Source organism: Anticarsia gemmatalis, chromosome 15, assembly GCF_050436995.1.
Source record: "Anticarsia gemmatalis isolate Benzon Research Colony breed Stoneville strain chromosome 15, ilAntGemm2 primary, whole genome shotgun sequence".
NCBI classification, from domain to species: Eukaryota; Metazoa; Arthropoda; class Insecta; order Lepidoptera; family Erebidae; genus Anticarsia; species Anticarsia gemmatalis.
The window spans coordinates 4298084-4323227 of record NC_134759.1 but is presented as its reverse complement, the minus strand read 5'-3'; the positions used below and the strand labels follow the sequence as shown (position 1 = coordinate 4323227).

The 25144-nt window shown below is 34.6% G+C and overlaps 1 protein-coding gene across 2 annotated transcripts; it reads right to left on the bottom strand.

The window, feature by feature from the left end:
- Nucleotides 1-24924, bottom strand: disco-r (disco-related basonuclin zinc finger protein). 2 transcript variants are annotated; one of them, XM_076123575.1, is made up of 2 exons: nucleotides 24734-24924; nucleotides 1-3960 (listed from the first exon to the last, which is right to left on the bottom strand). In XM_076123575.1, the coding sequence occupies exons 1-2, from the start codon at nucleotides 24740-24742 to the stop codon at nucleotides 787-789; spliced, it is 3183 nt and encodes a 1060-aa protein (XP_075979690.1). In that variant the 5' UTR covers nucleotides 24743-24924; the 3' UTR covers nucleotides 1-786. The 2 variants fall into 2 exon arrangements, with proteins under 2 accessions (XP_075979690.1, XP_075979689.1); XM_076123574.1 differs by lacking the exon at nucleotides 24734-24924 and adding an exon at nucleotides 9412-9706.
- Between the last annotated feature and the right edge of the window lie 220 nt (nucleotides 24925-25144).

The following is a 25144-nucleotide window of genomic DNA, read 5'->3' as shown; positions in this document are numbered from 1 at the left end:
TATTATCGTTTGGCAAAAAGGAAGTATATACGTTTTATTTATATAATACAATCTTAACTATGTTTTTAATACTTTTTGGTACTTATACAACGTAATTTATCCTAATTTCTCACATTACAAATAGATTTAAGAAATACCAAGAAATATACAGTTTATGAAATAATATTTTGTCATATTTTAGCACCAAAATATTAGGAGATATGATCAAATTATTATGCTACATTATACAGGATTAATGCAACAAGAATTGAACGTACAAAACCAAAAACTAAATCATAAAAAATAAGTATACAATAAAAAAAAGTACTTATACTTTGAACTCTTGAAAAGTAAATATATTTTTGCTAAAATTATTTCAAAACTTGTTACAAAAATCCTATTTTGTGCTAACAGACCAAAAGAATAGACGGAAACATTTGAAACTTCGACAAACACAGACATAGCAAGTACATTAAAAACTAAATTATAATAATTATTCTAAATACATCAGCCAAAATTTGTACATTATACACTATTATTTATATACATTTTTATTGCACGATTTATTACTATGGAATGTTGAATTACATATTAAATAATGTCTATACTACACATGGGAAAAGACTAAGCGAATTCTATTATTTACAGGCAGATTTCAAGTCACTGGCAACAGCTAAGCCGACTTATTTACAGTACCTTACCTCGTCTAATTAAAAAGGTAGGTAAGCATAACCTAGCTCTATTTGGTAATACTAAATTAAATCACAAATGCACTGGAGATTCAACTGTTCTATAGTACTATTCAGGTCACGATGAATTCACGTGGATCCTACCGTTTTGTCTTCGCGCGACGTGAGACTCGTAATGCATATTTCGCTTAGTCCTCGAAAAGAACGCCGCGTTGCAACCACTGATGGAACACCGATGCAAAGAGTCCACGTGAACGCTTTCACAATGCTGCTTTAACGTTGACAGGTCTTTGAAGCTGTCTTTGCAGCCCCGACATGGATAGCTTCCATCTTTATTTGGTCGCGGCGCTTCGTCTTCAACGTAGTAGTTCAATTTCCTCGATGAAGGTGGGGAGTAGTTTTGATGGCAGCCGAAAGCATTCAGACTTGGAGGAAGAAATCCTAAGGGAATTGGAGGGAAGTTTGGCAGCATACCAAAAGGAGTGAAAAGGAATGAGTGTTGCGCAAACATATCCCTGTTACTCAGATATGCTTCAGGAAGCTGAAGCGGTGGGTACGGTGCCGGGAATGGCAGCTGATGGCTTAAATGATTCTTTAGTTTGTCAGATTCCTTCGCTCTGTAGTAGATGTGAGATTCTACGTAAGGGACGGCCCTTTCTTCCTCATTGTACCTTGAGATTAGGTCCATTTGCTCTCGTATTTTCTCCAAAATCCTCGATGATTCGTCTGATATTCTATATTCTTCGATCTTTCTGTGCAAACTCATATTAGCGCTGTGACGGTCTTTGCTTCTCTTAGACGAAAATGCTGCTCTGCATCCTTCAACGTTGCACTTGTACATAAGTTTTAAATGGGCATTTTGGTAATGTGTTTTCAAGACATAAACATTCTGGAAGATTTTCCCACAGACTGTGCATTTTCTAGGATTCTCATGATCTATAGGGACGTCGGTGGTGCTGACAAAGAAACCATTATCAAAGTGGCCAAAAATCTGACCATGAGTATCTTCTGTGTTGTAATCGAAACTAGATACGGATGAAGAGGGGGATCTATCAGAATAATCGATAGAGTCGTTCATTGATAGATTATAAGGACCCAGCGAATGGGAATCATTTTTCTTAGGTATGCTGGGAAAGTCACCTTTTGACAAGCTTTCGAGTCTCTTCAGTGCGTTTTCTGAAGAAAATTGTTCCTCAGTAGTGCTTTGATTAGTAGATTTGTACATATCTGATTTGTCAACCGGCTCGTCTTTCACCCGTAGATCTTGAATGTTATAGCTCATATCCGTGGGTTCTTCTTTGATGGCCGGTACTTCGTGCTTAACATCGACATTTTCGGTTGACTCCTTAGGAACGTTGTAGCTATTGTCATCAGTCCGACTTTCTTCAGGTCGACTGTCCTCAGTTTTGACTCTCTTCAAGTCAACAGCACATTCTTCCGAATCAGGGTGATCACGTTTCGAATTCGTTGTACCGTTTTCGGTAACGAAGTTATTTTGTAAACGTGTAGGGTTGAGGTTCTTGCGCTTTCTCTTCATAACTTCGGGACTAGCTGCTTCATCTTTCCTGGTATCTGTCACATCATTGTTTTCACTGACACTTCTTTGATCGTAATCAGTTTCAGAATCGTCTACCGATCCCGTAGACTTGTTTAGGTTTGAGTAGTAATCGCTGGTGTCTATGTGATCATTATCATCATCGTCGTCGTCTCCCGCTACTACAACGATGCCATCATCTTCATCAGAATCTTGACCATCCTGATCCTTATTTTCTACAGAATCAGATTCACGACGCATTGGATGTGAATGGTCAAATGATGGCGAGAAATTCATGTTTACATTGTTCTTGTAGTCTAACGGCAAGTTTGCTCCAAATTGAGACATATTGTGAGGTGGATTAAGAAGAGGATAGGATCCGAATGGATGCATTGGGTTCATTACCGGTGGAATGTTTAGTCCAGCTCGGTGTGGTGAAATCAGAACTGGGTGAACTTGTGCAGTCCTGCCATCGTGAGGAGATATTTTTCTTCTCAGATGTGGTGAGTGTAATTTAGGATTAGGATTCGCACTGTGCCGGTTCCTCGATCTTCTTGAACTGAACATCATACTGCACCCTTCCACAGTGCATTTGTGCATTTCGCGAAGATGAACCGCTGAGAAATGAATCTTCAAGGCTCCTTTGTCGCAGAAAGTTTTCAAGCACACGTTGCATTGTACTCTTTTCTTTCCCGTAGCAGGATTGATAAAGTGCGTTCCCAAATTTAATGGCATCTGAGAAGCACCCCACTGTCTTTTCGGTGGACTAATGCATTTGCCTAACATCATATTTCTAGAGTTCTGAGCAGCTTCAGCGTAAGCATCTTTGCTTAAATTCAGAACATTATCGTCTTCAGGTTTCAAGTCTTCTGATCTTTTACCATTGGTACTGGATTTGTTTTCTGGAGATTCTTGAGGCTTTGCTGACATTTGAGGTAGTAATGCTTGAAGTGAAGCTAAGCCCATCGGATTTTGACTAAGAGCCGCAACCATAGCAGCTTGGTGATTAAACGTCGAAGGCATCGACATCGGTGGAATCGGTAAATTTGCGGATAATGGAAAGTTGAAGAACTGACTTCTCATAAGATCCATCGTGGCTTTTTCAGCCGATCCAAGGTCGTAAGGTTTTCTGCTCTCTTCCTTACCGTTGCTTTCGCTGATTTTATGTTTGCGGAAATCAAAGGGTTGCATGTTTTGCAGATGACTTAATGGGGAGGAGTTAATTGGACTAGTTGTTGAAAGGGGACTGGATGAGGTAGATAGACGAATGCTATGATTAGGGGAAACTTCAGCTGAAGATACTCTATGAGGGGGAGATTGGTGTACTGGCGATGACCTGTGGTGACTGGGTGATGTCGCCTCTCTTTTCACTTCGGTTTTCTCTTCAAGACTAGTTCTTGCCTCTCGGTCTTGAATACTCTTCAGATACTCGTAATGTTGTTTAGCCTCCATCATGTGTTGAAAGTATTTCAAAGACTCGTCAGTACGCATGTCTTTTCCCGAATGCTCCATTAGCCTTCTGAATTCTGACTCGAGCTTCGATTGTTCGAAAGCTCGAGAGTCAGGGTACTCTGGCCTTTTCTCGGGCCTGTCGTAACTGGCTGCGGTGGGTGAAGGTAGACCATTCTTCTTGTAGATAGGAAGAAGTGAGGTCTTATGGAGGGCTCTCGCTTCTTGAAGTTTGAGGATCTGTTGCAGAGCCATATTGTGCTCCGGACCGCGCCCACTCCATCTTTCTGCGCTACTCGACTGTGATTCCTGAAACAAATAAAAACTGAGTTTAGCTTTCTATATCATTAGACCAACACGTAACGTACCATTAAACCCAAAGTTCGAGTAAAAAAATGGCATATCGTATAAATGTTCAACTGCATTAATTTTTAATCAGTAAATTACTACTGCTGTCAAAATCTAATATGCAAACGATCGTTTCTCGAATACCTACTCCGAGTTCCGAGTTTTGAAACCGTTTACCGTCTATAAAATCAAATAACATATCATAAGCGGACTTACAAAACATTTCATTTAATAAAATTATGAATGAGCGCAGTTAATTCTAAAAGATTATCGAGTCTAGAGCAAACCTTAAACACTGGTTGTTCAAATCCCTCTTCAAAATAACTATCAAGCCGACACAAAACCACACCTTGCGTTTTCAAAGGCTAATATCAAATTAATTCCGAGAACTCGGAGCAATTGGGTAAAATTGTGTAAAATGACGGTTTCGAGTCGACTTGAGAATAGAAAAGTGGTTCTGTGTCGCGTGTTTGAAACGATTTAATCCGAAAACTAAATTACTATTCATTTGGTAAGCATTCGGGGCCGCCTCGCGATGTCAAAGTTAAATTTCAAGTTAATTCCACTCCTTACTCGGTCTGCCTTGTGAACAGGTTTCGAACAAAAACTTGTACGTAATTATTATTGTGATGTCGTGAGAAATACACGAAAATGTTCTGTAGCAAAACACTTGGAACAATCCAAATTATACTAACGTTGTTTATCTTACCACTAATCTTGACGAGTTTGTATTACGGGATTGACAAATGAATTTTGTTCTTACATCAAAAATAAAATTAAACTTTATACTGCGCGCTCATTGTGTTCACCTCTATTTTAAACATAATTTTGATTATCAACATGTAAAACGTAAAATAATTTATAAGAAACATTGTCTTGATAACAATTTAAGCAGTTTTACCTCAACAGCTATAAGAAAAACCATCTCATTTTAAATTTCATTTAAACGCTTAACCGCGGTCCCGCCCTACATTCACTTTAAATGAACTTGATTGTCGCTTTTTAACACAGTTTGTCACTCGATTACGGCGGGTAACCGATGGGGTTGCCATATCATTATCCGTTTCTGGGGAATTATATTGTCGTTTGGACCACTCAGGGGCAATTTCGTAAAAGCACACCAATTACAATCATTTCGTTTCTATTGCTGCAGAGCGGATAAACACGGGATAATAAAGTGTCGTTTTAGAAAAATATACGTCTGGGACACCGAGTTATGCGGATAATTATACAGTTTTCTGAAGTAATTTCGTGCTTTCTAAGTAGTTCCTAAAAGCGTTTTGTGTTTTTGTTCCGAGTTCTGTCGATGTCGTTATTCTAATCGTTCGTTTTAAAATTTCCAAATGCTATAATTTTTGAACAGATGCTTTTTTTAATGTTTTGAATTTAGAATCCATTATTTTTGTATTATGAACGTTTATAACCTCCTTTGATATACAACATGGCGGAGGATTATGAAGTATTCTGTGAATAAGCACCGTAATAAATACATAGTTTGTTTGCATTTAGGAACGTTAAGTTTTACAATGTTGCTGAAATTAATTCAAGAAAGATGGCGCTCTCATTATAGCGAACCCACGACGCTACCATTAAACTCATCATTTTATTAATCATTATAATTAGAGCTCTTGGATATCATTATCCAATAACATAAAATCGGAAATTGATGGTATACGTTATGTTGCGGTAAATGTACCTAGTTATATTGACGTACACTAGCGACCATTGCAAAAAGTTCGCGTCGTGTCATCTCTTAATACCTATGTATTTATTGGCTATCAGCGTTTGACTACACTAAATTGGAACCATAATGAAAATAACTAGAATCCGTTTGTTAAGTGTCCGAACGGAGCTTGCGAATAAGAAAACAAAATTGATGTCTAGACGTGATTTTTTTGCGTCGCTTCGTGTGTTTTCTTACGAGGCGGTCACAGTTGAGGCTGTGGGAACGAAACGAGTAATTGTCAACAGTCGACAAAAAGGCTTAAAAAAAAATCACCAAAGTCGCGATGTTAAGCCGAGGTGATCGACCCGCAAACGTACCGCACATCCAAAATTACTCTTATTACGTCTCAAAACAGTCTATTTTCCGTCGCTGTGAGTGAAAAACATAAATTTGCACACATATCTGACCCACGCCTACCGACAGAGCAATGGACAAGCGGACATATTTCATGGCATTTTTTTAAGTGTAGCATAACAAAGTGTACCTTATTACTTTGATGTATGGTCTTATTTCAGTTGGTCGTGAGTGGGTTTTTGCTTTTTTTCGAGGTGATCGTTTTTCGTTGGCTCGCTGTCGTGACATGCCATATTGTTCAGGGCATGATACATGAAGTAAGTAAACAGGTTCTGTACAGTGAAGCGCACAACGCATTGCCATTTTACTTAATGACCGTTTAAGCACGCACCTGAGATGGTACGCTACACCGTTTTCTTGTGGGAAATGGATCCTTTGAGCCAGCTAATTTATATTTTAGACGTATTAGGCTTCTGTTATGAGTGTATGATTGTTTAGGATTATTACTTTACTAGATACTTAGACAGATGTAGTTCTGTTAAACGACAGCTGGCTTGTATCCAATGGAGCGTAAAATAAAGGAAGGCCCTTCATTTGTTGAATTTATTGCTAACAGTGACACGGCGGGAATATTCGTCAGAACTTAGTTTAAAAAAAATACTTTCCGACTACTAATTGACTTCGCTCGTAGCTGTAAGCTAATGTTGTTTATAACTAAGAACGCTTAAAACTATTTTATCCGCACTTAGATACGTACCTTCAGAGGAAAAAGGCAAAAGTTCTTTCATTTAAATTTAATTAAAAGCCTTTGCTCCACTGAGCACAGAATAATACGTAAAATTAGACTTCATTTCAGCAAGGTGACGAATCGCAGTATTATAAATGTGTATTAAAAATTATCAAAAGGTTCCTATTACAACATCACTAGCCACCGGTTTCTGAGGCACATTTAGCGGTAGTTTACCTATTCACTGGCGTTTAAACTCACATAAAAAAACGCTATTGAACAGATAAACTACCGCTAAATGTACTCGAAACCGGGGGTAGATAATGTCTCACGGCTTGTGTGACCGCCAGTACTTTAGCACCAAACATCGGCATCCCCCTGCAATTACGGACAGTAACTAGATAAGAACCCTGTCCGCAATGCGTGCAGTTCCTTAATCGGTGCGTGAACAACATTAATTGAAGCTATCTTAAGGCCAGTCGCGCAATAACCGAGACATACAAATACAGGATTATGAGAAACTAGAGGCCGCCCGCGACTTCGTCCGCGTGGAGACCCTTCCGAACTTCGGGATAAAAAGTAGCCTATGTGTTATTCTGGGTCTTAAGCTACCTACATACCAAATTTTATCGTAATCGATTTTGTAGTATTTGCGTGAAAGAATAACAAACATCTATACATACATACATACATACTTACTAATTTTTGCATTTATAATATTAACAGGAAGTAGGATTAGATATACGAAGACTAATCGTTTGATCTAGAACTTAGTAATTCTACTATTACGGTAGCGGGTCTATCGGCTTGTAGAGCTATGTGTGATTCTTAAGACTATGTTCCATTAAACAAAATCATCGTTAGTTTTAGAGGATGTACGTAAAAACTATTATATAAAATTACGCGACGGATTTCAAGCACGAACAATAAATTGGTTAAGTTGTGTATTAAAAACATTTCCAATTCGTCTCTTTGTTACTCATAAAAGTTATACCTATTTTAAATGCATACAAATTATTTTAAATAATAAAAAAAGTGAAAGCTATAATTTTCGACTAGTTTACCTTACCTAATATACCAAAAACTGCGTCTATGTGTAACCTGCTTAAAACACATAATAGTACTACTATTATTTCAAAACATCTGCCTATGTTTCACTGCGTTTTGCTCCATAATTCGTCGTTTACTAAAAGACCTAGTACGCTTTACTCCGATCCTATATACTTTTGTTAAACGCTTTTATCACCTGCAAATGTACCTTTTTTCATGACTTTTGTATTTTGCAAACCTATAATTATCTCCTTGAATATGACAGTTATATAAATGCTTATGTAAGGGGTGTGGTTTTTGCCATTTCTGCGGACTATTTCAAAGTGTTTAATAATTAAAACAAATAACTTTATTATACTAATGTGTGAATATCATGTCTGATGTGAGCAATTACGTCAACGAGTGTTTTTATAATTTATTTGTATTTACCTAATGACTTAAGTTTTACCCCGATCTTGAAGAAAATAAAGTAAGACATTTTTATCAAATTGAAATACCTAATTATGTGTTCATTATGATCTAAAAGTTATCCAACGATAGAAAATTCAGTCCTTAATTTAATTAAAATGCATTTTTCTATATTCCTAAATATAATAAGCCTAATTGATTCCCGCGAGTTAGGGTAGACGTCCCAGTTATCGTCCCTGTCAAATATACAATATTACCGTTGTACAATAAATACGTGTACCGACATGAAACAAAGCGATTGTATCAATATTTGTCGTTCGTTTAACAATGGCGTATCATGCGGCGTGGGTGGGCGATTCGTGTGTGTCTATTAATTTGATTATCGTTACATCCACTGATTCAGTGTACCAGTGAAAGTCAATATGAATGTATTTTTAGCGGTAAAATTGGAATTTCGTTAAAGTGCGTGAGATTCGAAGTTATTTTTGTTTCTGTTGAGTTTTTTTTAAGAAAAACCTGTTAACTACCAAAAGAGTAGAAAACTTTGTTAACTACCAAAAGAGTAACGATTTAAAATTGATTTCGACTAATCTTTGCCGGTACGATTTGTCTAATCAAATAATCATTCTCAAGCCTATATCAAATAGTCTCTAATAAGCACAAGCACTCGTTAATTCCAATGAAAAACTCGACAAACGTCTACACAGCGTTTATTACATTTAATAAACTGGTCTAAGTCTACACCAATCATTTTCCTACAACATAATTTAGCCGGCCAATTCAATTTTCTATAATCTTATACACTACAAAGTCAAACAACCCATAATACGGGGACACTGCACACCCATTACTTTTAAAAGGATTCATGATACAATTTAGATTTTGTATGAAATTATCTGTGGGCATCGCTTAAACTTAATAAAGGTAATGATACACTGAGGACAAGTATGGCCTTATCTTAATCTTGGCTTAAGGCGCCTCGCGTTGTTATGGGTATTAAATAATAATTGGATAAGCCAAGGGTCAAGTATCGATTTTGAGGGCGTTTATGAATTTGACATGAAAGAGAAAATTATGTGGACGCTTTGCAATTTACAGCTTTGAAATAATTCCAACATCAAAAAAGACTATACTACAATCAATTTAAAACATAAAACCGATTTTAATTCTCAGTTAGACATGTTTATAGTTAGAAGTTAAAACAAACCTTATAATAATCATCTTCCCACCATCGTTTGACAAACTGTGTCAGTTTGCCCAAGTGGTTATCACTACAACCACTCATAGTGCAATAACACTGATCACTGTCGTCCCAAAACATTTGAACTTCACTTAGAACTAGTACGAACAAACAGTAACAATCACTTTATATGTACAGCAAATTTTTCAAGTCACAGTACAAAAAATTTCAGCATGTCCAAAACTAGTACGGATTCGGTTGTCACAGTGTAGAAAATTTCACGGCATGTGTCGTCATCCGTCACTAATCTACGACGGCAAGATCTGTTGTCCACGACAAGACTAATCCAGATTATCCTGTGACACACGTATTAACACCCTTAAGTTGAGGGTGGGGGTGACTTAGTAGGCGTCAACTAACCCTTATTTTACTACCTGGTTAAAAAACAATGGATAAAAAGTACCTGTATGTACCCATACGTTCTCCGTACTAAGACAATAGGTGTCATTATTGTTTTATTATTTGCGAAGATAATCTCAGAAATATGTTTTGGAATTGTACAAGAGGCCTTTTTTAAGTAGTTGCTACTGCCAGAAAATAATATTTAGTTTTAAGTAAAAAAAAAAATTAGTAAGTTTGGAGTTTCGGAACTATCTACATATATGATATACATACCCTCTGCCGTATATTTTCAATAATATAATGAATCAATAATTTTAGAAATAATATTGCAAAATCTAATTTTCATTCAATAAAATTGATTGAACTATTTATTGAGTCATCATTCTCATTGCAAACTTATAATTGTAAGTGCTTTATAGATAAGGAAAAAACTACTTACGACGATATATTTATTATATGATTTTGTTTTCATATTTGCTATAAAACTGTAATTATTGGATGAGTCAGATTAGACGTATAAATTGTCCGTTATTAAGATGATAAATCTGTATGAGGCCAGCGATGTCAGAAATATGAAACGTAGCCACTAGCCAGTTACTGACGTTATGTGAAAATGTGGATTATATTGTAATAGAATATACCGACCGATTTTAATTTTAACATTTCAGTCTTTGATACAAAAAATTGATTCGAAACGTACGTAATTTTATTTTTTACATTTTCAGTCATCGACGCAAAACGTACGATATTTAATTAGTCAAATGACTAAGTAAATAGGTTTTAAAAATATGGCGTGAATTCAAAATACAGCCAAGTAATTTTTTTACTTTGCCTACAGCAAATATATCACGTATACAAAACCGTACATTAGCAAATATTCTGAGAATATACGAAAACTATATGCCGACAATGTGGTCCATTTGTTGCCACCATGAAAGCTATCGTAATTCTAAAGATCTATGCGAAAACACTGCAAAAATACATACTTTTTAACAAATTTAAATAACAATAGACCTGTTTCCGAGAAAAAAGTGCCGGTGCCTTTAAAGTTGAGCGTATGTGAGACATGCAAACAATAAAAAATAATAAAAACATAATGTGAGGCGACGGCCGACAATTGGGGTATTCACCCTACTGATAACGTTCTTTTGTTCTAGTCCGGCACGGGGTAGGTCTACCTATTCATTGAATTTTGAGAAGTGACATTTAGGTATATCCTACCTATTCTTGCCTTTATATATTTAGGTAGGCCTTCAGGTGATGACAAAAGTGTGTGTTCTAGAAATAGAATGTGTTTTTGTTCAAAATTCTTTTGTTCGTACAATATGTGTGTCCTTTTGTGAAACAGGCATGTTACGTGTAACAATCACATTTTAGAAATATTCCTACCTTTTAAATATATAATTTCAACTGTATTATAAAACTTTTAAAATTATGATTTTGTGCGACGAATAGACGGTACTATGAAATACATAATTTTTTTATGATCACGTTACAAACATGCGAAATATCTCGCCTTTTCCCATTGGGGTAACAAAGACTAAATAACGCCACTTGGTACGATACTAACAAACTTCCCTTACCTCATTTACAATTTATAATCATGAATCAGATAATTCCATTTTTATTTGTCATATAACTTTAGCCAACAAATAAATTATAAGCAAAACAACGAATCATAACATAATTCAATTTCTTGCGTGTCTAACTACATAAACTTATAATACAGAACAAGTACATAAATAAAACATTATTATATCACTCAGTAAACAGTTATATAACCACCTAAGGCTGTGTTAAATTAATTTATAGTAATTCAAAGACATATTTATGGTGAGTTTAATGAATTCTATAAAGTGCTTGAAACTATGCCAACTGTTTGTATTGAGAAATACTAACACGTAGGTATTACGACTATTATTATAGGTCTATTGCAATGGGATAGGCAGATATATAGCTTGTTGAATTTGTGTCATTTGATAGTAAGGAAATAGATAATAAATAAATATCATTGGACAACTCACACACAGTTCTTTGAAGCATTAAGCAGGGTAACTATGGTAACTAAATAACTGATAAACATACTTATATACTACTAAATGCATACTTATATAGATACATTAACAACCAGGCTCAGAACAAATACTCGCGCTCATTTCATCACTGTGTTATGGATAAGGCATAGACAGATATAATTAAATCATGTTGCAGTTATGTCATTTGATAGTAAGGAAATGTAGACATTTTGTTGAAAACATAATGGTCAAAGGAATAATTATAATAATTAATTTTATGAATAAAGTTTTGCGTAGTACTCGTAACCGGCGATCCTGTATGACAAGATGTGTCGTGGATGTTAATGAAGCTTGTGGCGTTCTTTGGTTTCTGCCTATCCGATGGGACACATGTGTGATGTCATGAAAGTATATTGTATTTATGTACTTATAAGAAACAAAAAAATATCTTGTAATCTTAAAATTTATAATATAGCTTGTGAATTATGTACTATATGAGTTAAGTGTCTATTGCCGCAGTGAGTTCTAAGATGGGTAGCCGCTTAGAAATTGAACATAGTTGTTATGTTACGTAAGGCCTCAGAGACCCCAGTAGGTAGCACAGTCAGGACTTCGGAAGATAAGTAAGAAAATCATTAACGACTTCAAAATCTAAAAATATGTCACACCCAATTGGGCATATAGTAGTTACATTAAAACAAATTAACTAAAAGTACAGTCACGCACATAAAACCGGAAAAATCAAATCCAACAACACTCAACAACATAATATCTGTACACGTAATTTCAAAAGGTCCGATACGGGGTACACTCGAGGCCATAATTCAAACACGCCCGACGAAAGCAAGTTTCTATCACTCGGCTCATCACTTACCATGTCAAGCCTGTATACATCAGATACCGAACGCCCGCGGCCCAACACACCAATAATATAATTTTGCACCTAATAATTTTGAAATGCAATTATAATTTTGCGCTGCGATCGCACGCATTAATATTGTGTTTTCCAGTGGGTTGTTACTACTGCGCCGATTTTGATGAAGAAATGAAGGAGTGAGTGTTTTAGCACTTAATCATTTGGAACTTTGTTGGAGATTTTCACCGGTTTACTATTTGATACAAATTTGTGCTAGTTAGCCGTCTTATAATTCCATTTATTAGAAAACTATTTTTAAATATACTTAAATAACTTTACAATCGAAAATCAAACAAAATTCTCGGTTATTTGCGCTAGGTCTGTGACTTAATTTTATGCCAAAAATATTAAAATGTTATTTTTCTTTCATTATACTCAATTTCTATGCTATATATGCTTAAATATACTTCCTTTATACACTAATATTAATCGACACTCATGATCAATATAACAGCAATGATCACTTAACCTCGTACATTATAATAATCAGTAAGTGCAACTAATAATTCTCTAATCTTCCTTGACATTTCAGTATTTGTAGGCGTTGTTGTCTTTGATTGATTGTTGATGTGATTGATCGGTTCCTAGTGACTTTTTTACGCGACTGTATCTAATTAGTTTTAAAGTTGAGTAGGCAAGATGGATGGCTTACGTTTCTATGAATTCGGTCAGCCTTGTTAAAAAATATGTGTTGACTTCCTAACTGTGTGATGAAAAATTACTTTAGATACGGCGTATTAAAGTCCACCAATTTAAAAGAGAAGCTTGGTATGCTTGATTTATCTACATTTTTTTTATCTCTGTTTATCCCGAATAAAGTGGCTGTATCAAACAGGCCACCGTCAGCTACATAAGCCTACGGGTCAAAGAAATTCTAATTACTAAACGTTGTATGTCTTCGCCACACCGTCGACTATGGATGCAAGATTAGTTGTTAAACTATAAGGAGGTACGCTCAAGTACCTCTAAATTTGTATGTTCATTTTTATTTTATTTTTACTCCACTAAAACTAAACTGGTCTTCAGAGGATTGAGCTTTGAAGACTGCTAGTGGGAATGCCTTTGGCACTAAGTCCAACTATATACAAGTAAATGCGTGCGTAGGTATATTAATAAATAATATGGAAATTATTCATCATGAAATTTCTAGCAATCGCTCATCGAGAATTAACGATAAGTAATTCTAGAAAGGACAAGAAATCTGCAATTCCATATTCCTAAGCTTGAAATGTAATTACTGTAATTAGAATAGATTACAGATTATCTGTATACGTTTTGCCTCTAGGTATACTTGTGAGATGCATTTCAGATAATTCTAGCTACTTATTTACGCTTTCATTGCGTTAAAATATGACACAAATAAATACATACTTATTTCCTATGACACAAGTCTTGATATTACAAAAAGAATACTGTAACAGGTTCAAATATCAATGCTATGCTCAATTTCATCACAATTGGTTCAGTCGTTTATAACACAAAAGACGGACAAACAGAAAAGTTAAATTTTACAAATACTGGTGCGAGTAATATGCATGTCATTTAAACTAATTAATGCTCTTGATATGTATATTAGGTGCGTATTTTATGAGAAACGTGACGAGTAGCTCGATTATATACTACTATCGACCACCGACAACCGGCTAGCTATCGAGAAATTTTACACGAAAATCTGTTTAGCGCCTCTACCGGGCTCCGTAAGAACTATTTTGGCAGTACATTATAAATGTCAAACTCTCGATACTCGACAGTACCGACTGTAGAGAATTGCAACACAGACCAGACCTATTTAAAGTAGGTACATACACGAAGTTACTGTTATCTTTTAAGATAACTTAATGGCATCAGAATGACGCTATATGCTGTACAAGTCTAGGTACTATCTCTTGTCTTAGAAGATAACATAGGAACCGATTGGTACACTCAATTGAAAATCCCATCCCATACTGATGATTCAACTACAAGTATGTATGTCGAAACTATTGAGCATAATAATACCTAATAACAACTTGTAAATCACATCATAATTCATTTCGTCATGTAGATACCATCGACTGGGTGTTACCTTTGTACTACGTCTCTGCTTACCTACTCCGTTAATATATGCTTGATGATAATTACAGTGTTGAGTAGTAATAAATATGAGTGAATTATTGAGTGTTTACTTCAAGTTTAAAGCATTTGTATTTAAGCCTCGCCTCTTGTTACGTAGAAGGCGTAACTTGGTGTATGTAAAACGAAAATTGAACATAGGGACGATAGTCCTACTTCTATGGACTATCGGCAAATTTTGTATGAAACCCAGCACCCCTAGCGGGTGCGTTAGGAACCTTTATTTTCGGTACATTTTTAATGTCTATGTAAAAACTCAACACAATCGTACAAAGGAGTTATATCACCTCTAAGTAAATTTACCTAAGTCTGCCCGTCAGTTTCAAGTTTCAGTAATATAATTTTACTATAAACAACATTCGATTAAGTGATATAAGGGCCATATTATATCTTTCATAGTCTAAACAAAAACAAATTATAAAATTCACCACTAGTTTGTTCACAAACAACAACAGTTTACCAAAAAGGAAATTGTCCAGACTATTAGACAGGTTTAAGCAAATTCCATTCATCCATCAAGCCTAACCAGTTGTCCAAACCACCCACGATCCCACAAGAATTCGTCACCAACACAAAAAAACGTATTTACTTCATAATTATACAAAATTGATGATGACTTTTCGCCATTAAACTATTAAAGAATTTCGCTGACCCGATAAATTAAAACAATAATTGTTCAAAGGTGTGAATTTATGGTCAATTTTATCAATGGGTATGTTAATTTTAGAATTCTATTGTTGTATTTAATTCGATGATGACCTAGTGTGGTCACGAGGTAAGTTTTTGACAGGTTTTGTCACGCTAAATGCAAATCGACAACTATGGGATAGCGAGATGTCCGTAAACTCGAAGGTATTATTACCTATTGGTGTCTAACGCAAATACTAAACAGGATAATAATAACATATACTATAATTTTATTAATAAATATATGAGTATTTGAAAAGAGTGTTAATTTTCATAAAACGTCTTAAACATGAAGACTGTGTCAGATAGTCTATCCTTATAGTATCTGTTAGCTTAAGTCAAAATTCACTAAATGAACTATTCAAAACATACCCGAAGCGTAAACAGACCGTAATCTAATTTAAATCGTTTACCAAGCCTTCTAGGAATCCAACCCAATACTACTACTACAGCCGGAATCACAATCAAAACACCAAAGCCGTAATAAATCAAAGTTTAGAAAAAAAACTACTTACATTGAAAAATAAGGCTTTGACTCTGCATGTCATTACAAAGCACTACCGATTAATTATTATAATAGAACCTCCAAATCACTAACAGTCAAGCGCGAACAATAAAACCCATCTAACAAGAACGGTTTCTAATCGACCTCTGAATCGGTACGAATCTAAATCGATCATCGTAGCGATTAATTCATTCGATGCGTAGGCGCATCTCTATTGTTAAGTAAGTTCGTTAAGCTAGTGTTGTCATCTGTTTTGGTTCAGTTGCGAAATAGTAAGTGATGGGAAGATATCGAGATACATGTCATTAATATGATAAATATTAATGACAATATTGTCTACTGTTGTCCTTCATTATTCATTAACATGTACTTGCGTAAACAGTGCGTCATTTAGAGAGTTAAGTATCGGCACTTTCCCATCCATAGAGTTAAAGATCTGTGCACTTGATATTTTAGAAGGGCGATTATTTTATACGAAAACCAGATTAGCGCCTCTAGCGGATGCCGTAGGAACTAATTGTTATGGCACTAGTAGAGAATAGCGCTACAGAAAGGCTAAGAACTCGCGAAAAGAATTAAAAAAAAGGACTTTTGTGTATCTGTAAAAGCGCTGCTATTAGTGTATAATAATTTGACACTGTAAGTACAAGCTGTCATCCTATATTTTAATTGGAACTTTACCACCTTTTACGGAGGTCAGCCATTTACGGAGTTTTTCGGCTAGGATCACAGTTTCTTTAGCGGGTAAAGACCACTAATTAAAAAAAGACAGTATAGTGATACCAATTATGAATTCATACGGTATACGTCAAAAGATGGCGCTAACGGCGTATTTACGAATATTTACGCTGACAAATTATTTCCGTACAAGAAATCAATAAATCAATCAGTTTATCAATGTTTTTATTGATTTTTTAAATATTTTTTGTGTGCCATACCCACGGGTTGTAAAACTGATCGTAAATTATACTTCCTAATAAGTTTGTATTACATTTGTTTAGATGTATCACGGAAATGATTAAATGTGCGGTACCGTTTGGTAAGACTGATTTTGAATAATTACTTCTATATGTTATAGTTCAACAACTCAGTAGAGAGCCTTGCATGCAAGTTCTACGGCTGGCGGAGGCGTAGAAAATTCAGAACTTACGACATCTGTGACCCGTCACCGCCTTACGGTGTTAAGGATAGGACGTAGGCTAATAGTGGTCTATTTGGTACAACTACTTTATCATGGAAATTCATTGCATTATAAGTTATACATACATAAAATCACGCCTTTTTTCCATGGAGTTACTTAGTACGATGTTAACAAAGTTCCCTTCCCTCATACCTTCATTATTCGTAGTTAAAATTTTGATAAATCGTGCATGTTCAATATAAGTCAAAATGTAAATAATTGTGCGTTGTAAAGGTTCTCTCTTAAATAGTCGGACTATAGTAATAGTGACATCATTCGTACTGTGACGGTTTTAATTGGGCAAGGACGCGGATGGGTGGAGGCGATGAAGTGTTATCGAGGAAACCTTTCACAACGACTAATTAGCTCCATATAGGGTATTTTTAATTATTTATTATAGTTTAGGATCAGTAGGTATGCTAAGCTGCTCTTGTGGAATATATATATATATATAAAGGTTAGTTTAATTTTAAAGATAGTTATTTTCTTAATTCAATAAAGTAAGTTTGATAGAGTTGAAAAATAGTGTTTATTAACAAAGCTAAATTGGTGCTAAATAGTTCTAATTTTAAGTTTATAAGTAGTTAATTAATACTTTCATCGAAATATAGACTCATCTGGAATATTAAGTGTCTTTATTTGTAAAAGCCTATGAAGTAGACAGGGCAGACAAATTTCCAAGAAAAATCTAATTTAATACTCTACCCACTCCTAGTCGACATCATCAAATATTTATAATATTTTGCTTCTTTATTTACTATACATACAGTCCCTAAGCTTTCTTGTTATCAAAAAAATATCCTATTATAATTAATCAGTACCTACTAGTTCTTAAAACTAAACGGAGAAAAAGCAACCTTTGAAATAGAAATAAAGTATACAAACAAGCAAATTTGTATGTTCCTTAATTTATTTTTTATTTATATTCTGTGTGTATATATTTTTTGTAACCTGTATATACTTATTAATAATTAACCTAGTTAAAATACCTTTTACGAATTGTAAATATTGTCGTGTAAAAAATAATAAAAAACCACAAGCAAACAAAACAAGCATTTCAAACGCATCGACATAACCCAATGAATTTCACCAAACTACTTTCATAATAATTGTACCGATTCACGGTTGCCTTTACTCCAATAGTGTTTATTACAAGTGTCCTTGAACCGTCGACCTTGAACCTTATCGATTTTCTCTGTGCCCGACTTGAAAAGATATACGATACGTATCGATTACCGTCTGATTTCTAGGAAAATGGTACGAAGTTTAATTTATAGTACCGTGGTAGGCTGTACGAAGAAAGGATTTATATGAAGGTTACACTATAATAATAGTGATGAGTAAATAAAATGTGTTTTGTTAGAAAAAAATATCAGTTGGATAATCGTAAAAGTTATATCTTATATCAAATGTGTATGAAAATAATGCGATTGATGGCCTATTTCGCATGTTACGACAGAGTATTAGATAACCTATTTGATAGAAAAAGTAGCAAGAAATATGGGAAATTACTGCCAAAGTTCTTTTTGATAAACTATCTGATACATAAACTAGAGTTAAGTACCTAGTATCTAAGTACTTAAACAGTGTGTAGTATATTTCTGAATTTTTGGGTGCCATTTGCGAGTTTTAGTTTCATTTATTGCTAATAGATGGCGTTAGGAGGCTCTACAAAAGTTACGGTCGGTTGATTCACCCGTTTTCAGTACTATGATAAATGGCATATAACTTTTACATACACGTGTGTGTGTGTGTTTAAAATAATTTTACCTGATTAATATAATAACAAAACTTTTAAATTTTGTTTATTTAATAGCTTTACTACAGAACTGTAAAATAACACGTTTGTAAATATATTTTTTAATTCCTATATTTTTATATTACTCACTTTTTGGTTTACATAATTCTTTATACAAGTACGAAAAACACTGAATGCTGTGACTAACTATTTGAATCGTAAAGCGACTTTATTTCAAAGTTACATACAAGTAATTTGCAATAGTTTCTCCGTCATGTCATTGACAACATTAATATGAAAACGCGATAATTAAATAACATATTTGAATAATAACAAACACCTGTGTCATCAAAATATATAATTATCTATTTTATTTAATCGTATTATTGATGTAAAACCTATGATTTTCTTTGATATAGTATATTTGATTACTATTTTAGAAAGAATCATTGATCGTTATTGCCATATTTGGCCAACGGCCAGAGGCATGTGAGATTAATAAAAATATTGCGATGACAGGTACTTATTATATCATTTATTTATATTGAATATATTGGAGTGATTATGGATATTATTTATGAATTTAATCCTTGAAGAGTAAAGTGTTCTGGTGTAAAATTCAAAAAGGACAAATGGCTTGCTTTTTCTACACGGGAAAAAATATTAATAACGACATTTCAAGTCGATACCTAAAACCGAAAATTTGTTTATTTGTTCTGTTTGATGAAAAAACGAATCTTCGAATTGTACTTCAGTAACTATCCAAAGTAATAAGCAATGTTTTTTTACAAGATTTTTTGTTAACACTATAATATACTAACCCGTGGTGTAATACATATTCAGTAGATTTTTTTAGAACACACCGCTTTTTAAGTAAAATAATAGGAATGTTTGAGATTCCGAGTCTAAATAGAACTGATAAAAAGTGATATACCTACTTAGTTTTGACAGCAATTCAACAAAATATTCAAAAATTTGTTCACACGCCGCTTAAAATGATCTGTTAAAGCAAAATATAAAATCACTTTTTCCTAATATCTAACAAACAAAATGATGGGATCTTCGGAAACCCAATCAGTGTAATGGGTTGGCGCAAACTATGCATTTGGCTGATCACCCGCGATTTATTTCAATAATCCACCTTCACGTAATGGCGGACAACGGCCGGGAATATTATATTACATTAGTTGAGCCCAGGGCGAGACGAGCACCAAGTCTTATACTATAGTTGTTATATATAGGTCTTGATATAGCGGCCGCTATTTAGAAGCGGTTTTGTCAAATAAGTAGTCAGAATTGGGCTTTTTTCCGATGACGTTTCTTTAGGTTTTTGTTCGGGGATATATTTTGTTGATTTCTAATTTGGAGGTTGATTCTTGATCTTAATTTCATCATTTCTTATTTGGTGTTACTGTCTTCTTTAGTTTGGCCTCTTAGTGAATGAATGTATTCATACAAATACACGAGAATGATAAAAAGGCATGAAGTAGGAAGTTTTACTGGACAATATTTCAGATTTAATCTAATACTTGAGCCATAGAAATTCTTTATTTTTAAGTATACTGCCTGTGGGTGACGCTAGTCAATTTTAAATTTTACTATTGGCGGAATGGCGACATTAACCATTGAATAAAACACTCAGTAACAAACGATCTCCCAGAACAAAAAATATTGAATTATAACAAGTTTCCACATGTCAACCGTTCAGTGTCAGTCATAACCTACATTTACTTTATAACGACTTAAAAACGTAACGTATTATTATAAATACGAGTTGATATTTCTGTGCATATGCCTTCGGCGTTTGGCGGCACTGAGAAAAGCAGTACGAAGTCTTCGAACAGTATGAAGTATGAACGGTATGGGTACTATGGGTACTATGGGTACTATGGGTAGGTACGGCTGGGTACGGGCTAATGTTGTCGCGCTCGCGGCGCTTGCGCATCCGACACCTGTACTGACTGTGCTGCCTCTGCAACCACGATGGACATCCGACTGTACTTTACTTGATCATCATTTATATTGTTTTTTTGTTATATTATTATATGAGGTGAGTATATGAATGTTTTTATAGTATACATATGTTGTTGGCGTTAATGATTAGCAGAGCGTCTCTTCCCACAAAGTTTATAGTTTTGGTTTGGTTTAGCTATTTACAATAACGGTTTTAGATTTTTTTCTTGCGTGAAAAGAGGTTTAGAGAAAATACATTAGTTGAAATATAATACGGAGCACCATCCACAGTCAATCCACGAAACAGATTGGTGTTTTTCATCTTATCGACCAACGATATTTAATTGATGATCGATATTTAAGATCCTCACGAAGAAGGCATCAAACAACTTTCTCATATAACTTATAGGAATAACTTATATTCTCTTACCAAGCAAAAAGTACAAGATAGAGAAATATAGCATAGAATCGCTGATAAAAGTTTCAGACAAATTATAACATAACTCTTTTGTCGCCTACGAATGTAATCTTCATTACAATTTTAATCAGATACTCTTCAACAGCTTTTATAATACGAGCTATCTTCGGGCACATTCGGACGAGCTCGGCAGCGCCCGCGGCGGCATGCGGCGCGAACTAATGGCATTTGAGCCGCTCGCGCTTCCCCGTGGCATCTGTTTACTGTGACGACCAGAAAATGTTGTTTTGATGTTTGTCTTCTGTATTATTAACGGAAATTATTGCTAAATATAGGCTTATAATTGATGTGAGGACACAACATCGTTTTGTAGTACTTATGATCTTTAAAGAAAACGGTGGTCTCTATAAATGATGATTTTTGATTCTGTGTTTTACTTCAAATATTGGACGTCTAGATTGAATTGGAACTTTTTTCACTAAATCTCTTCAGTAAATTAAATAAAATAACGAGATCAGTATTTTCTATGAAAGTGTCTGGTGTGAGTCTCGTTAGGAACCCCTTACGAATAGTGGAGAAATACGGTCTACCATAAGCTTCAAATAATTCTTAAGACTTGTATATTCATTATTTTGTGAACCTTTTCATTATGGCGGAAATTTAATTTGTCTTTCCGTGGAGTATAAATTGAACCTGCTTGCTTCTAAATTAGTTCAGTTGTTTATACGTGAAAGTTTAGCCGACAGATACAGTTTCCCATTAATCATTAGTTTGTATGAATATCTTCTGTCTCGCGTCGCTCTTTTACATATGTTGGCAGTGATTACCATGTATAAGATCTCACCGAAAAATGTATGATTCATAATTGTCTTTCTAGGAAGAACCTAGTTTAGATTTCCTGTTAATACCGAAGCTATCAATATCTAAGCTTTCTTATGTTGTTTTAACATTCGTTCGTATATATATTCGATAAGTAGACTAGTTATTTACTGGACTTTACTTTTATCTTGGAGAGTTTTTATGAAGCCCTACAAAAGTAAGATTTTGTATTTATATAGATGACACGCAATATCATCCATAATAGACACATACATAGTTAAAAACATGACATTTCCCCATACGGTTAGTTAGAGACTAGAAAACGCCACTTGATATGTCCCTTGCTTCATTCACATCCATACATCTTGTCTTTTACTTTAATTAGACCATATTTTTATGTTTTATCTGATGTATTCATCGACCACAAGTGTATAAACCACTCGTAGTATTGTCAAAGGTTCGGCCTCGGTCGGTTGCAGTCGGGTCTGCCCGCGGGTGTCGGCGCGCGCTCCGGACTAATGGCGTCACGCTTGCGGCGCCTGCGCATCAAGCTCTGCTGTTTCTTTATTATGTACTATTTCTTATGTTATTGCGGATTTGAGATATGAATGGTTTTCCCCAAATGCTTAGTTCTAAGACTACTTATCTTTTATGCTCACAGTCGACTAGGTTTTTTTGTTAATAGTAAGTAAGTATCAGGTTTGCCTAATGAGAAGTTGAGCTCACCAGAAGTATAAATCAATTATAATATTAGACTTATGATATAAACGAAGTAGCACCTTTGCAGCAGATTATAAGAAACAAAATATTCTATAATGAAGGGTTAAACGAGGAAAAAATAGAAGATTTCCGTGTTTCCGTAATCCGAAACACGGGTAAGCTCTATTAGAGACTACTAATCTGTAAATTTCTTACTGTATCCGTTTTATATGTATAAAGGATTAATATATAATCAAATGTCTGCATTCTCAAGAAATTATATATTACACAGATACACTAGCTTTCAATGCGAAAGAAGATCGGCGTAAGGCGTAAAATCTTTCACTCGTTGTATGCATTTACGTTGTGATAAAAATATCATCGAATTTTCCAACTATAAACTAATATTGTCTCTGTTGCCTTTAATTAAAGTTGTCTTTTCTACACCATTTTCATAATTGCTACCTAAGCCGCTATCAAACAGAATATTCTAACTTCTAAATAATCAAGAATAGTTTAAGTCCCCAACCCCCACTTGGCCAGCGGGGCGTGGTGGACTAAAGACCTAACCGTTCCCTTATTCCGGGAGGAGAACCTAACCCAGCAGTGGGACATTATTGAGTTCAATTTATTTACGATAGTTAGCGGTGGATACATAAGCGTTTTTAGCAGTTCTTTGTGTTTTACAAAAGTAAACGTCATCGTTTACAAAATCATGTTAAGCTCTTGTTCTAATTATATCCTTAATAAGTTCTAGTACTTTATATCCGGTGTCTAAAACGTGGTTGTAATTAGCAGTGAATAACAGGGTCAAATCAATCTCGTTATACCTATATCGGTATTTGTAAATATAAGTAGATCTAGGTATGTACCTATTACCTAAGATAAATATTTATCCAGTACAGAAAAACTGCTGGAAACTGAAACGTTACTTAATTTTAAGAGGAACTTAAGGATATTGGTATATTTATAATACGCGTTAGTTGTTAATTTTAAGTCACACTCAAAGTATTGGTAACTTTGAGAGTCGCGTTAGTGATAATACTGCAAGAGTTTGATAATATACTTAAAAAATGGGAGACGTTTCAGTATAAAGTGTATATCTGTCTTAAAGCTTATTCACGTATGAAAATCTGCGGCATTTTTTCTTATATTTAAAGTAATACTTTTAAACTTAATTAGTTAAATAAACATCATAATCATAGAAGAATCTCATTAGATTTTCAATGTGACACTCGTATCATTAGAAAAATGTCTTCAAAATTTATTTTTCTAACACTATATATTATAATGTAGACGATTATATTATATATATTATAACACTATATATTATAATGTAGACGATTCATTCACCTACATTTTGACATCCGATAATTAAACTCGGAACATAAAACTCAATTATTGCACCTTTGCAACCACACGAAAGTATTAGAAATAAAATTAATTACACTTTGTTCTTCGCAATACTTAATGAATACATTTGTGTCTATAATTAAATTATCTATTGCCCACTTTGGCCGCCCACGCGTGGGCTTACAATAATAAATAATAGCTGATTGATGTTTCACAACTGATACGATGATTATTTATTTATTGTCTGTACGTGTGTTTGCTTAATATCTAACCGAAGACGAATAATGGACAGTTTTTTTTGTTATATGTAAAAATATTTGTATGATTTTTAATTAATGAGAACTCTTTGTAACTAAAATGTTGGTATTGTTAATCCAAAATATAATAATATAGTTATTACAAAAATAGAGTTACTAAAACATTTTTATTTAATTTAAACTCTATCAAAAGCTCTGCGTAACGCCACAGCGCTTCAGTAATAGATAATGTTAGTGTTATCAAATTCTCGGCCGGTAATAAAACATTAAAAGCAACAAAATTTGGCAAACTAACCTGAATCATGAATGCTTCTGGCGACTGTCTTCCACATAAAATAACATCAAACGGCACTGTTCGTCACTTCACAGTACATTTCACATCTAATCCTCCACGCTATACATATGAGTACGTACGAACACACTAATATATTCGTGATTATATCGAACATATACAAAGAGCGACGCCAACACGACCGCCTAACAATCTGTGAGACCGGACACTGGGCTTCAGGCGCCGTAGAGCGGGATGAAAGATATGCGGGGGGACACATGCATGCTGAAGGATGCCAAAGGAGCCGGGCAGATGCGACAGGACTCCGGAGAAAAGAGACGACTACACTGCGTGACATTTGAAAACTGTGTCTTTACACCACCTTTAGCTATGATGCAGAAAAGTAGCTTTTATTTCTTGAGCCATAGAGTTGAA